Raw genomic sequence first — 16,882 nt, forward strand, 5'->3', positions numbered from 1 at the left:
TATATATATATATATATATATATATTAAAACTTACCTAAATCTAAAATAAAGCATCAAACAAATCATGCCTTTATATACTCCTGAGTTGCAATAGTTTCTCTAAAAATTTAAAAGTATTAATCTCATTTTTATGTTGATAACAAACATTCATGAAAAAGGAAGATGTCTGATATAAATAAACAAATAAATTATTAGAAATTAGATTCCACAAGAAGAGATAGAGGAGAGACCAATTTGTTCTAATGATGACTTCAATAAAAACCCTCAGTGATAATAATGCATATGATTTCTGAATGGTTATCCATTATTAAATTTTCTTTAGAAATTAAATGTAGATTAGGGAAATGAGAAAGAATGAATTTGACTTTAAACTTAATGATAAATGATAGTTTTATGTAATTCATATATTTTATGTTGTTCTGCTTTTTTGATAATTGAATTTTAATTATATTTCATATAATATATCACTTGTCACTTTAAGTCTTATGAAAATTTTTTATTCATATGTATGCCAATTTGTTACTTCATAATTCAATTAAAAGTAATATGATATTCTTTGACATATTATTCGAGTATTATATAAAAAAATCATTTTTTAACATTTATTTTCACATTATGTAATTTTTGTATTTTGGGACTTATGCCTAAAAAAGACTTGAGGCCTCACGAATGAAAAGCACCTCAATACTCAATTGTGCAATTTTTAAACATTAATTAAAACTTATAATATGAGTTTGTATTTCCTCTTTTTTATGTCTTTATGTATTTTAATATTTGGCGAGACAACTGAATACACACTCACAAGGATCAAAATTAAATATTTGATTTCTCTGTTAAATTATGTTGTATTATCTCAATCATACTATACGATCGCAATCGTACTGTACAATTAATTGGTCTAGAAAGTAAATCAAATAGTTTATAAAATTAATCAAATGAAAATACATCATAATTAATTGTATCGTACATTGTGATCGTATACGATGATTAGTTATTTTGATAAATACCCACTTGAAATTCTAGATTTTCAATAAAAGATAATTTTAAAATTTGAATAAATCGTACTATACAATCTTGATCATACTATACAAATAGTATTGAACTTGCCTATTTTAATCCATTAATCAAATAATAGAGTCAGATCAAATCTTAATTACAATTCATACTATACAAATCTAAATCCTACAAAACGAGCGAATAAAACTCTCCCTAGCGACAATTATTCTTCTAGGACAAACGTTAAGCTAATTCTATTAACCATACGATTCAATTCATATCGTGCACTCCAAACTAACATTACTCAAATAAGAGCATTTTCACATATTGAATTAATTACACAGTACAATCCACACTTTGTAATGTACGATCAGTCTATTAAAATTAAAACTTAAGATTTGATTTAAATAATTAACTCTGATTCTTTATATAAGAAGTGTGTGAAGCAAGTGAATAACTAGAATCATTTTTCTCTGAGAGAGAATGCTTTGGAGAGGATGGTTTTCTCCTACCTTGAGAGAGCTTGTGAAAACCATTTGAAAGAGAATGTGAGGTTGAGTTATTATTCCTTAGAGAGTGAAGGGTTGTGACGGAGATCACATGGTTGTTTTCATCGATTTACACTTTAGTCTTCTTGGTTATGTGTTTGGAGATGAGCTATAAGAAGAAAGTCATTGGGTGAAAGACTTATGACTAGTTGGTGAGGCTGGGGGATTTTCATCTCAATTATTGTGAGGAGGGTGAAGGCATATTTACTGTATTAGGAAGCAGGACATGATTTTCACAAGGAAGAGCTTGTAAAGGTTATTCTCCATCTGAGAACGGAGAAGGGTTTCTCCACCTTACTGACTGCAGGATGGTGTTGACTAGTGAAATTCCCAAGAAAGAGGATCATAGGGAGTGGACATAGGTCAAATTCGATCGAATCACTATAAAATCTCAGTTTGCTTTTCTTTTATTTTTCTAAATTTTTTGTTCCTCACAACATCATGATATGGATATATCATCTAAAATTTTGTTGTGGTTACATTCAAGTAAAACTTAAGAAAAATTTATCAATAAAAAATATTGTTTGTTTGAACTCAATTTTTAAATTAAGCATTTGGTAAAATATAAAATTTTGTTGTGGTTACATTCAAGTAAAACTTAAGAAAAATTTATCAATAAAAAATATTGTTTGTTTGAACTCATTTTTTAAATTAAGCATTTGGTAATTTTTGTAGCTCTAAAAAATAAAATAACTAAATAATTAAAATATTTTTGGCACTTTATGTCTTAAAGTTTTCACTAGTGTTTTAAATTTTTCTGCTTCAAATTTTATTGTTCCTTATTTAAATTTTTAAATAACCAATTCCTCCTATTGGTTGTACCACAACACTTTCACTATTTTTACATTGAATTAAGCTCAAATTAAAAAAATAAAGAGGAAATATCCTATATTTTGATATATTTAATCTTCCTCAAAACTATTTAATCAACCTTCATATTGCGCTCAATATTTTGAACAATAACAATTATAAATTTATCTACTCATGTTATTGTTGTGGCTAATCAAAGCACTAACATGTAAAATCAAGATTGATGCACCAATCAATTCCCAAACACCATCTTCTACACTATCAGACATCACATCCACCAACGGCCTCCATCAAGCATCAATGTGGTAAAATTCATCTTCCTATCCCACTGATCTCGTCCAACTTCTTATCCCAATCTTATGAACATCTCCACAAATTCTAAAGCCGTTGCCTTCACTTCTCATTAAAAGCCTAGGGTAGCATAAACATATCTTTTCATGCCCCTTTTCCATCGTTACACTAGAATCATGATCATTTTTTATAAAAATGTTGAAAAGTGAGCGAAAGGTGAAGAACATGCAAAAGTTCTAGCAAAGGAAGAAGGCATGCAACCAATGTGCTTGTGAGGAGTATGGCAAACGATTAGTTCAGCAAGGGAAGTGCAAGTCATGCACAAAAGCTTAGCACTTGCACTCCCGTGCACACACCGAGAAGACAAATCAACAATATTTGTATATAAGCAACGATGAATTGCAAATCAAAGGAGATTCTTTACACATTTTACTGTTGTGGGTGATCAATGACTCTTACGGGTTCGGGATGAGACAAACAATAGAGTTAAGTGAAGCAAAACAAACTAGTCTGATTAAGAGGTTGTCTTGTTGGGTGATTTTTAAATGGATGAATTTTAGAAATGTCAAGCAATTGAAATATATATATTTTAAAAAAAGATATGAGTTGTTTGGTTAGATGCAAATCAAATGCATTGAAAGTTTTTTGATGATATATTTAAAATATACTGAAATATGAGAGGTAGGCAAACTAGTGGAAAACGACTAAGAGTGGTGGAAGTTGGCGAATGTCAATGATGATGAACAACAATGTGAGACTACTAGCAACAATGACATATAGCAGTGAAGAAGAGTGGCAGACAACAACTTAGAATGACAATCACCAACGAAAGATAGTGGGTGATGAATAGTGGTGTGGACCAACATTATTCGATGGTGGAGGCGATGACAATGGGTAGCAATTGTTAAGAGCGGCTGTGATAATTGGACACAATTGATGGGGAAGCCGAGGTCATGAGCTATAAGTTTTTCTTGCATTTGAAATTCACCCAATATGGGTGAATTTATTGGGTGAATTTTAAATTCATCAAAAATAAGTATTTTGGATATTACAAATCCCCTACAAAAATATTTAAGACTTTATTTAGGCTTTGTTCCGGACGGTTTTCTTACTATTTCTTAAAGTAGCTTTATGATATAAAAATTAAAAATTTTATATTAAAAAACAGCTTTAAAAAGTAGTAAGAAACCCGACCCAAACGAAGCCTTAGGTTGAACCAAATACCAACAAATTAAAAACAATTCCATTTATTTTACTTTGCACTCATAATATAACACTTTAGGCGGTTTTCGAATAAAAAAGGATCATAGCTTATGAGGTATATCAAATATATTAGAAATTTAGGAATTATCTTTTCTCCAAACCAAACATTGAAAATAAATAAAGACATTGCATTTCTTTTTAGACCCAAAACATGCAACCAAAATAACCCTAAATTAAATCAAATGGGTTATAAAAGAGTTTTAGGTGTGGTATTTCTGTGGCCCTAAAAACAGTTTTAGGTGTTAGGCAAGTATATATGTTGTTCTAAAAAAAAAAAATATTATATATATTATTTTAGGTGTTAGATATATAAATAATGAACTATTAGGAGTAATGTATATAAATCCCCCAATTATCAAATTATGAGGACTTAGTTCAAACACCACCCATAAAATCCAGTTCCCATCCTCAAGCAGGCCAAAGCTAGAAACACAACAAATTCCTTATAGGATGGTAGCCAAAGAAAATAAAAGCAGAATTTAAAATCATGAATGAAGGGATGAAAACTGATAATCAACCCACTTGCTTACCAAAATTTCCATTCATGGCGACCAATCCAAAGTGTAAAAATAAGAGAGGAAGAATGGGTGTTGCCAACCTCTGCTATCATTGGAGAATTGTTAATGAATAGATAAATCATGAAGTAGATATCATGATTGATAATTTATAAACCTTCATAACCAGCAGCAGGATAATAGTTTGAGAATCAATAGAATTTCTTTTAATCTATTTCAACTTCAAAATCAATAGTTCCCCAGCAAAATCAATAGTTCCCCATTGCATATTCATAGAGCCATGTTACTACAACTTAACCTTGTAAGCCTCCAGCAGTTCTGGAACTACATCGCTGTACTTATCTATACACTTCTCCAAAAAAACACTCTTACTCATGAGCAAGAGCGTTGGGAAGCTTAATTTTGTGTTTGGAAGTCCCCTTGTGGTCAAGATATTGAAGACAGTATATCTGGGAACAATCCTGTTCTCCAAACTAAGGCTCAAGACAATGGGCAGTGACGCCAGGCGGCAGGGCTCCCACTTAAGATTCTTCATGAAGAAGCCCATAATTTTTCTAATCTTCTCCTCAGAGAGAAGCATGCAAAAAGGGGACCTTCTAAAAGCAGAGATAGTCTCCTCCTGCGACCAGCCTAAGCTGCGGTAAAGTTTCATCTTCCTCTCCCAGGTCGCCACGGTCAGCCCGGAAACCACATTGATCCCTATAACGAACATACATTTCGAAGGTTTCAACCCCATCTCCTCGACCAAAGCCACCGATTTGCTGAAACGGCCAGGTTCCTGCGTGATTGCTCTCGGGCACCATGTGAAGAGTCTGGCTATGTTGGCGTCGCTAACGCCATACTTTCTAAGCGTCTCCACGTTGGGCAAAACACGCTTATTGGGATCAAGAAGAAGGATCCAGGCGGAGCGAGAGATGGCAGAGGCAGCCGCTTGCCGGTCGCCGCTAAGAATGGTCATCAATAGACTTAGGTTGGGGCTGAGCTTCCTCTCCAGGCTGGACTTCAGGATAAAGGGATACTTGGAGAGGAGGTTTGTGAGGGCCGTTGCAGTGAAGCCCGCAGTGACGAAAAGATCGATCTTGGGCTTGATGCATTTCTCTGCGTTGTAAGTGAATAGAGACGGGTGCTTGGAGGCGATGACAGCGATCTGAGATTTTGTAAATCCGTAGTTTCTGAGGAGGCTGAGAACGGATTCAGCATTTGTGGAAAACTTTAAGTTTGTCTTGGCAGCCGCAGCGATGGCGACCGAAGGGGCCAAACCGCAGGAGGTTTCGAGAAAGGACACGGTGAAGTTCGGATCAGGTGAAGAGGAGAAGGGGATTAGGGTTTTGAACTTGGGTTCACGGTGAAGGAGATGTCTGGTAGACCTGCCGGCTTCGGGAAACCACAGGCGGAACCGGGTTCTAACAGTTAAAAAGCGAAACATCTGGTTGAACATTTTGGCGAGAAGCGGGACGATTACTCTATTGGGCGGCCACAACGTCCGCTCTCAGGTAAATTATAACAAAATCTAAAGCCATCTTCCAGCATCCTGCAAAATTTTAGGAATTTTAACGTAGATAAAATTTAAAATTATTAGAAATATATATTAATCATTTAAATTTTTATATTTACGAATATACCATCTAAAACCTCACTTTTCATCTATTCTAACAATTCATTTAACCACCGTCAGAAATCCATATCCACCTCGATTTCACACGCAACTGCTCCGTTCGTTCGAGCGACTGATTGTTTTCCCCGCCTCGTCTTCTCCATCAAGCTGTTCTCTAGTATGTCGCTTTTCTTCCAAGGAAAATTACCAAGGAAAAATTTGAGAGAGACAACAAGCGACTGTCGCATTTAGTTGTTTGTCTTCCATAAGGAGTCCTCCACTCGTGTGTTAGTCCATCGAGTAAGAACGCCACCTTCCAAACAGTGAGTGATCGTCAATTTGGCTAACTCATTTTGACTCACTTTTTCACTTTGGGTAACTCATTTATTATTTGCATACATAAAAATAGATTCTAGTAATTTTTGCTTCATTGTCCTCAAATTTGGAGGATATTGGAGTGAGGTGCTGGGTCAGAGTCGAATAAAGCATGTGAGAATGTTAGAAAAAGCTAAAGCTTCGAAGAGATGAAATCAGTTTGTTGTTGTTAAAAGAACGAGTTAAAGCACTTTGTTATTGGTCAAGGGGTCAAGATTTCGACTTACACTATCATGTCCATGGAACATCACCTAAGAATTACATGTTGGTTTCAAGCGATTCAGATGTAGTTGACATGCTTAGCAGTATTTCTGAAAAGAATAGAATTGAGGTGGTTCTCGTAGTGAATTATCATGAGGAATATATGTCTCAATCACAAAACATTGAAACTGCAATAGAAAACCAGTTAAGTGAAAAGCATAAGTTCAACTTGAAGATTGAGAGAACAATGATATTATACTAGAAGACCTTTGTGATGATTTCCTTATACGTCAAACTGAAAGTTAAGGAGATCTTCAAAATCAGACCGCAAGTTTACTCTTACTTGAATTTGTTGTCGTGCAAGTAGTCTTAGGCAACTTTTTTGTAGCACATTAAAAATCATTACAATAAGACAACATATTAGAATCTTTTAATGCATGGGTTGAACAAGCTAGAAGTAATTAAGCTCGTTACTGACTTGGTCGACATGATTAAGGAAATGCTTATGCAACAACGCTCTCAAAGAAAGGTAAACTCTGGCCCTTGGAAAGGTCAACTAATTCCTCATGTGGAAGAGTACATTAGGGACATCACAATGAGGAAAGAGAGTTTTATGAATACTAGCAAAATTTATGAGTACTACCACATTTTCTTAGTAGCACTTATTCTGAATGCCAGCAAGTTGGTGTAATAGTTGAATGCTTCTGTTTGAGGACCAACACTTATTTTGAATGTTTCTGTAGATTTGAGTTAGCCAAACAAAACTTGCCAGCGTCTATTTTGAATGCATTTGCAACTTTTATCTATTTTGAATGCATTTGCAACTTATGTTGTTGCTATTACTACTCTGATGTTTTGCATTGACAAATAAGCTAAAGCTTAAGCAGTCATTAAGGCATATTAAATTGGTCATAAAGAATGCACATTTGGATCCCAAGCTCACTATTTTCTCAGTCTTGTGGTTCGTCATCTTGCTTGTACATGGACAGAATTTGTGCTGCAATCTTTGGATTCCACGACAACCACAAAAAGTATTAACAAAAGCCATCAACTAAATTCTACAAATTTCATAGCTAAAGGAATGTATTAATGACTTTAAAACAATTATGTACTAACCACAAAATTAAGATCCTAAGTAGAAGCAGGACTTGAGCTTATGGATACGTTCTATGCCATCACCACAATAATGACTTGAATATTTTTCTAGCATGCATTCCATAACAAGGATTTACTGGAATCAAACACGAAAGATAGTAGCCTGTATTCGACGACATTATGGCATGTATTAACAATAATTTCACTCACAACAGATAGGATGTTCATTCACAAGAAAAGAAACATATATTAACAATTACAATTTCTGGTGTATCACCATAGTTACATTCATCTATTCTTGAAACCAAATTAAGAAATTTTACTCAAAGTTACATTCAAATCAAAATGCGAATCAACAATTACAATTATAGCTCATGAGCGGAGATTTCACAGCGATTGCTACAATAAAAATTAGGATAACCATGATCACCAATAAGATTTTTTTATGTAAAAGCTTGGCTCTATCTCAAACAATATGAGTTGGGCTGGTATCAGCAACATTTTTACTTCTTCGTAATTCATATCAGGCGACAAATCATTTAGTTCATCACACTACCAAAAAAAATCACAATCGCCTTCCACTACTATACGATTTGTATGATGTATATATTGTACATTACAAATTGCAATATATTTGATTACTTGTGTTTCTGATTGGTGTTGCCGAGAAGCTGGAACTTATTATAGAATGCATTCATGACTAGAGAAGCTAGCAATAAAAATGCACCTTCAAAATAAAGAATTAAAGGTCTCAGCAATGCTATCATATCATATGAAAACAACAATATAAAGAAGGGAAAATAAAAAAAACTGGCGAAGGGCACAACTTTATATGACCCTTCAACAGTAACTACCCCAAGGCTACATAGAAAATGAAGAAAACAATGACAACATCAACTAGCGAAGGGTACAAACGCAATCTAACCCTGTAAGAAGAATTTAATGCAAATTATTGTGGATAAATAAATTTATCAATATATTATATATTATATCTTATTTATGTCTTAAATATTTATATTTTTATGAATAAATTGGATCCCTCTTTCGTTGTAGCAAGCTCGATGCAGAGGGCCCTACAATCCACCAATTTAATAGAATATAATCAAGTAGGCCATTATTATGCATATGTTTGGAGTTGCAAAATATCTATTTAAGAGCAACTGATTTGAACTATGAAAGCACCATAGTTAGCTTCTATCCATCTTGTTTTCATTTTTTTTAATAGTTGTTTTATTTGTTTTAAAGTCATTCTATCTTGTAGTTTTAAGAAAGCCTATAAAGGGTCCTCCAACCATTTTTTAGAGCATTTAGTAACTTGGGAAAGGTAGAAAAGGGGAGACATCATCCAATCATTGATTGAAAAAAATGTTGGTTTAATGTTGTATTCCATTATTATATGCATTTTTGGACATTGGATCTTGATCAACCATTGATGAAGCTATCTGAGGAGGTAATAAGAACACATTGCAACTGTATAAAAGTATTCTTAATAGGATCTAGATAGAAACAAGTGCATGAAAAGTTTATGGACATAAATCTTCATACATTTGAGCTTAATTTTTCTCAAAGAAGATAAAATGAGTTGACAAGGTTCTACATGGTGGGTTGGGAAGGGGGGGGGGCGGACCCTCTGAAAATTTAAAAGATATTGTAAGCAGTGAAATATTTATGAGAATCAATATTAAAATGTGTTATCTTTAAAAATAATTTCTAATAATTAACATGTTATTTTTATTTTTATATAAAGTAATTTATTAAAAAAATTTCAAATTTTTTTTTTTTCAAAATGAACAACAATATTCAATGCAAAAAAAAAAGCAAAACAATAAAAATTATTAGCCCAATTTTATAGTGGTTCAAACAAACTGACTTATGTCCACTCGTCAAGAACTCCATTAACCAGCTCCTATGTAGCATGAAGGAGAAGCCTCTCCTTCACAAGGACATGGAGACCACCTTTTTACTCCCTTCTCTCCTAGGAAGTCTTCCTTGTTTTACACCCAAAATGATAGAAATGCCTCCCTAGCATCCTCAGCTAAATAGAGAGTCTTCCACACCAATCTCGAGATCTTTCACCCAAGAAACCTCATACTCTACAACCTAAGGAAAAAGGACATGGATTGAGACGAATGAACTTTATGCACCACTCTCACAAACCAATCTCTTGGACACCCTTCCAAGATATCCCTCATCTTTAGTCTAACCCCCCTCTATCTCTCTCCCTCGAGCAAAAAATATGACTCTTAAAAAGCTCTCCAAAAGTATCTATAAATAGTTCTCTCTCTCATCCCTATCATATCTCCCAAAATTACTCCAAACTAGACAAACATAGACACTAGAAGGCCAGAGACACATTCTCTTTTTTTAAGTTAAATATTTATATTAAAACTTTAATTAAATACTTAAAATCTTGATTATGTTATTTTTATAAGCTGATCATACATTAAAATGAATAGATAATGTAGTATGATATGTTCAATGATTCTAACTCAAGGAACCAAATCTTCTAGTCATAATGAGGTTCATGAAACCAAGCTCTATATTTTTTGGACTGTATAATTATTGTCATATAGTACTATCACATCCTATAATATAATTTGAAAAAATTCTTTTGTTATAATATAATAATGATAATAAGAGTTTTTTCATTTCTTTTATAAATAGCATAAATATTAGTGGAAATGAATCTAGAAATTAAAATATCAATACACATTTACATTCATACTCCCAAAATTATATACAATACCTAGGAGCCATACAAATACAACACCCATCTTTGCACTCTTGAGTACAAAAGAATATCATAAGAGAAAAAGAAATAAATAATAGTATAATTTGAGAAATCTTGCAACTAATCACTCTCACACTCTTGATTCTCTTCCCTGACCTGAAATCATTTAAACCATGTTTGATGAGCTAAAAAACCTAGCATATGACTTAATACTATAACTAAACTTAAAGGATGGCAAAGAAGCAGTGTGCATGTCGTTAGTTAGTTTATAATAGTAGTAGTCAATATGATCATGAATCTATGCAAAAATGGTAAAATACATGTAATAATTATATTGCATTTAAAATTGTAAACTAGTTGGTACGAAGGCCTATAAAATAGGGTAGTACATAAACAGTGAAATCTCTAAACTAGTAATCTAATAAACCAATATGGATCTTAAATGGATGAAGCAATCATCATAACAATACTATAAAATCAATGAGAAATTCATATAAATTAATATAAATCAATAAAACTAAAATATTTATAAAGACTATCAGAATCATATCAATGTTGTACTATCAAATAAGTATACACATGATGTTCAATAATTTTATATTAATATTAATCAATATCTTATATCACATGCTTAATAATAGGAATTACATGCTTAGTAATACTTTATAGTAATAATGAATTAATAATAGTAATAGTAACTATACTAGTAGAATAATAAAATAGTAAAGTGGAAGCACTAATAAATATGGTAATATACATTCCAATAAGAAAATAAACAAGGAGTTATAGCTTTCATGGTGTTTTTTCAATAGTAAGTCAATAATCAGAACTGTTGGCTCAGTAAAATACTAAAAATTTCATTTTGTGCAAATTGTATAAAACATAACAATTTTCAGTTTAGACGATAAAATTACAAAATCAATTGTCAAAATGTCTAAAATAATTAGTACTATAATATTAAAAGAAGTTATATGATAGAAGTTACTAAATCAGGGGGAAATATAACAAAATCAATTTTAAAGAAAACTAATGGTCATAATCTAAATCTTTAAGCTGAAATAAGATAAAAGTTACTTGCCATAATTTGAGCAATTTTTATAAAAGTGTTGAAATAAATTGGTGACAAAAATCTAGATTGTATATTTCTCTCTCCTTTTTTCTCCCTTTTTCTTCATTCTTCCATGGTAATCTGGTGCTGGTGGAGGGTGGAGGGAAATGGCTTTTTAATATATTTAAAATTACTATTAGCGGCCTAACACTATAAGGCTCCAACCCAGCAACTCAGTGATGCATGTTAAATTTATAATTATAATGTAATAGTGCCTTCAATGTCTTGGCGAGTATTTATGGAATTATTCTACTCACAGGCCCAAGGATGCAATTTTCACAAGCTTAGTGATGCAATTCTCCAATTTAAACAAAAATTCAATTTTTTTATTTTTTATTTATTTTAAAATTTTCATATTATTATAATCTACCCATCTTAAAAAAATATCATCCCCGATATTTCCCATAAATATTTAGGCATAAAACCAGTACAAAACAAGTTTGTTCTAAAATAAATCAATACATTAAAACTCAAATTTAGTAAAAATCAAATTAAAAGCATGTTGAAGGAGTCACATCAAGCAGTAATCACTTTCTCATATAGTCATGTAGTTTTTTCAATCACACATTATTCACTTATATAATAAAATATTATATCAATCAATCATGTAAAATAAATTTCTTACTAGGTGAAATCTCAAGTTGTTGTCAATCTTCATGAAGTTATATGTTTTACACTCGTGGCATCACCATAATAAGTATTATTAGTCCAGGTAGACCATACTCCCTTTAACAACCATTAATAACTCTATCATAAGCCCTATTTATCAATCTTTCACTATGAGCTCTCAATTTTGTAGTCCTCTATCCTAAAGTATGCCAAGATTATCCTACTTTAGAATAAGCTCTTCCTCTTTATGGATAAGTTATTATCTTATTACTAAGCCGTCCATAGCTAAAACACCATCCTATCAATATGTAGCATGGACTTGAATATATTCATCCATAATGAATACATTCACCATAGCTGCTTATAGATGTTATCGATCCAAATTGTTAAGAGAGTTGTTATTTGCATGTTTATCTTCTTGCAACTTGTATAGTTTTAATGATTCCAAATTTTATTGTTTTAAGCTTTGTTTTCTCCTAACATTTTTTGGAAAATTTATTTTTGCTCTTGTGTGGACTAACATTTCAAGATAATCGAACTCCAAACTAATGAAGACTTCAAATCAAAATTCAACATGAGATAGTTTGTAAATTGAAGTTTGTAATTTTTATTGTAATTGAGTTTGAGAAAATATCATTTTAATTGAAAAAGCTTAGCACACACACACTTTGGGAGATCTTCCCGACGAACCTTGTTCGTACGGGACGATCAAGTCAGTTAATCCCCTCAGAAGAGCAATGAAATGCATAGGAAGTGAAAAAAATTTTTTAAGTCCTGATCGTCTGAATGAATTTCTCAATTCAACCTAGGACAATCTGCTCTGGATTCTCACTTTTGTGCTGAATTGTCCAGATGATTCATCCTGTTCGTGCCAGGAAGAAATGCTCTCTAGAAAAATTTTGTCTAGACAAACTTTTATTCATCCCAGAACAAAATGCTCTCTGGAAAATTTTCATCCAGACAAAATCCTATTCATCCCAGGATGAAATGCTCTCTGGAAAATTTTCATCCAGACGAACTCCCATTCGTCCCAGGATGAAATGCTGTCTTTTGAAATTTTGGTGACGTTCTGCAGTTTGTCGAAACCAACCCATGAAATAACTGTTCGTACAGGATGATGATCGGGTGCGAAGTTAGTTCGTACCTATATACATTGGGTTCGTACGCAACTGATTTAAGTAGATTCGTACAGGATGATCCACTATGTACAGACTTGAAAATCAACAGTCTTTGGATAGTTTTTCATATCTTTCCTATATAAAGTGCAAATAAATCTGTCTCTTAATCTTTTTGCCTACTGATCTTCGTGTCAACTAAAGGGAGAGTGAAGGAGAGAGTGTGAGAGAGTGTTTAAAGGAGGATTCTTACTACTGGAGCGTGAATGATTCACTTGGTACTCAAATTTAAGAATCTCCACTTATGATTTGTAATTACTTCACACTTTTCTCTCGTCCTTCTAGATTTTTTGTGAGAAGATTTGTCAAGAAGATCCAGTTCTCTACTGACACTTGGAGAGTGTGAACAGCTGAAGGGTTCTCTGCCTACACTTGGAAAGTGTGAACAGCCGAAGGGTTCTCTCTGCCTACACTTGACAAGTGTGAACAGTCGAAGGGTTCTCTGCCTACACCGAGAAAGTGTGAAAGGACGGACGGTTCTCTGTTGACACTTGAGAGTATGAACAACCAAAGGGTTCTCTTCCTACACTTGGAGAGTGTGAATAACCAAAAGGTTCTCTGCCTACACCGGGAGAGTGTGAAAGGATGGACGGTTCTCTACCAACACTTAGAGAGTGTAAAAGGACGACAGTTCTCTGCCAACACTTGGAGAGTGTAAAAGGACGACGGTTCTCTGCCGCACCGGATAGTGGTGGAAGGAAGTTTTTATAAAGGCTTATCCGCCTTGCTGTGGGTGCAAAAGGAGAGTCACTAGTGGTATTAGTACAATACTTGGAGGGTGCCTCCGGGGAGTGGATGTAGGTCGTGTTTGACCAAATCACTATAAATCTCATGTCTTTTTATTTTCCTTTGCTTTTTTTTTTTAATGTTTTAACTTGTGGTTGAAAAATATTTTCTATAAAATTCACTAAATTTATTTTTGATATAAAATTTTAAAAGAGGAATAAATTTTTAATTACCAATTCACCCCCTTCTTGGTTAGCTGCTGGGACATAAGCTTAGGTTTAATAACCTAATTCATATTAAATAAGTTTTAACATGTTGTATGAGAGGTTTATTTCAAAATCAGAAGTTTAGACTACTTTTTGATTAACGTAGATGGCTATATTTGGAAACCAAAATACACCTGAGGGTTACTCTATAACTAGACCTCCATTGTTTAACAATATTCATTTTGATTTTTGGAAAATACTCATGTCTATATTTTTACAGTCACTTGATTACTGTATGTGAATCTTAGTTCAGGAAGGGTATACAAAATCAACTAGACTAGTTGATGGAGTTAGAGTTGAAACACCTTTTGTGGATTGGACAGTAGAAGAATGTGACTTAGCACAACTAAATGTAAAATGCATGAATAATTTCTTTTGTGCTCTAAAATGAGAAGATTATATACGGGTTTCTACTTGCAAGAGTACAAAAGATATATGGGATAGACTTTGTATAACTTATGAGGGTAATGAGGTTAAGCAATCTAGACTTAATATCTTATTGCATAATTATGAACTGTTTCGCATGAAACCAAATTCATCCATTTCTGATATATACACAAGATTCACAAAATAGTCACCACTTTACATGCATTGGGTAGGGAACTAACGAATGCTAAAATGGTTAATAAGATTCTTCATTATTTGCATACTACTTATGATGATAAAATTATTGTAATTATAGAGTCTAAAATTCTAAACATTTACTCTATTGACAATCTTATTGGTTCGCTAATTTCTTACGAGCTAGGAGTTAGCCAAAGAAAGATTGATGCAGGTGAACCACGAAGGGAAAAGAACATAGCACTGAAAGTGGAGGAGTTAGAGAGTGAACACTCACAACCTGAGGATGAAGTGACATCGCACTAATGACTAGACAATTTAAAAGCTTTCTGAAGAGGAAGCAAAAGAGATGCCATCAAGGAGAAGGTAGAGGAGAAACCAATTGTGAAGAAGGGCAAGAAGAAATTCTAAAGAGCTTTCTGGGCAGACTTAGCTTCGGGCTCGTCAAAATATGGAAAAGGAAGAGGAAGTCGCTAATCTTTGCTTAATGGTCGATAATTTTGATCAATTAGATCAAGAAGAGGGTTGCTCTCACATAAGACCTCGTGAGAGCATATGGTACCTAGATAGTGGATGCTCAAAGCATATGACTAGAGATACTGCACAATTCATATCGCTGGAAGCTAGGAGTGGAGGCAATGTTACACTTGGAGATAACACCATAAGGAAGGTGGTTGGGTCAGGTGTGATTGAAAATCTTAATAATTTTTACATTCAAAATGTGTTATTGGTAGAAGGCTTAAAGCAAAATTTATTAAGTATAAGTCAGCTATGTGATAAATGATATTGTGTAAAAATTTTTCCTACTAGCTGCATATTAAGCCTAAATGGAAATGATGTTTTGAATGGTGTAAGGGTAAACAATGTGTATATGCTAGATTTGAATTGCATTAAAACTCCTACTGATTTTTGTTCAAAAACGATTTTTGGTGAATCATGGCTTTGGCATAAGAGACTTTGTCTTTGTAGCATAAAAAACCTTAGGAGGATTACCCAAAAGAACCTAGTGAGAGTTATACCAAAATTAGACTTTACTAAGGACCACCTTTATGATGCATGTCAATTAGGAAAACAAGTGAGGTCCTCCTTTCAGTCCAATAAGGATCTTAGAACTAGTAAATCTTTGAAAATTTTGCATATGGATCTTTTTGTACCAGTTGGAACTGTAAGTCTAGGAGGGAAGGTATACGGATTTGTGATTGTGGATGATTACTCAAGATTCACATGGGTTAGATTTCTATTTCATAAGAGTGTATCCTTTGAGGAATTTAGAAACTTTTTTACTTGGATTCAAAGAAAGCTAGGATGTGAAATTATGACTATACAAAGTGATCATGGACGAGAATTTGAGAATGAAAAATTTGAGGATTTTTGTAAGGAAAAAGAAATTGATCACAATTTTTCTGCACCTAGAACCCTCAACAGAATAGGGTAGTCGAATGAAAAAATAGAACATTAATAGAAGCTGCCCGAGCCATGTCGGCAGAATACTCACTTCCTAAATATTTTTAGACTGAGGCAGTTAGCACTGCATGTTATGTTCTGAATTAGGTGAATGTGAGATCAAAATTAAATAAAACACCCTATGAGTTGCTAAAAGGAAGAACACCTAATTTGTCATATTTTCATGTTTTTAGTTGCAAGATTTTTATTCATAACAATAGAAAATCTACCTTAGGAAAATTTGATCTAAAATTAGATGAAAGAATTTTTGTAGGATACTAAAGTGTTGGAAAATCTTATAGTGTATTCAACAAAAGAACATTGGTAATTGAGGAAACCACTTATGTTGTATTTGATGAATCTGGAATTTGAGAAGAGCCAAATATTGTAGAAGAAGAGATTGAGAATAACTTCCAAAAGATTTTTTTTTTGAAAGAAATGCATAATGCATTTAATAGAAATAAAAATTATTACAAAATACTAGGTAATAGAAAGTCTATCATAATCCTCCTTTAATAAAAAACTAAACAAAGGAGGAACCTTATTACTACTAAGATCTTCCCAAAGAAAATCA

At 33.0% G+C, this 16,882-nt stretch overlaps 1 protein-coding gene across 1 annotated transcript; it reads right to left on the bottom strand.

Moving 5' to 3' along the window:
• Positions 1-4,537: 4,537 nt before the first annotated feature.
• LOC110115918 lies at positions 4,538-5,915 on the bottom strand. The gene has a single exon (XM_020849328.2). It carries the CDS (start codon positions 5,860-5,862, stop codon positions 4,711-4,713), a length of 1,152 nt encoding a protein of 383 aa, XP_020704987.1. The 5' UTR covers positions 5,863-5,915; the 3' UTR covers positions 4,538-4,710.
• Positions 5,916-16,882: the final 10,967 nt, after the last annotated feature.

This window comes from Dendrobium catenatum, unplaced genomic scaffold (assembly GCF_001605985.2).
Source record: "Dendrobium catenatum unplaced genomic scaffold, ASM160598v2 fragScaff_scaffold_1221, whole genome shotgun sequence".
Classification (NCBI taxonomy): domain Eukaryota; kingdom Viridiplantae; phylum Streptophyta; class Magnoliopsida; order Asparagales; family Orchidaceae; genus Dendrobium; species Dendrobium catenatum.

Bases quoted from the DNA above. Each gene is read 5' to 3' on its own strand.
- LOC110115918 (XM_020849328.2), bottom strand. From the start codon at position 5,862: ATGTTCAACCAGATGTTTCGCTTTTTAACTGTTAGAACCCGGTTCCGC.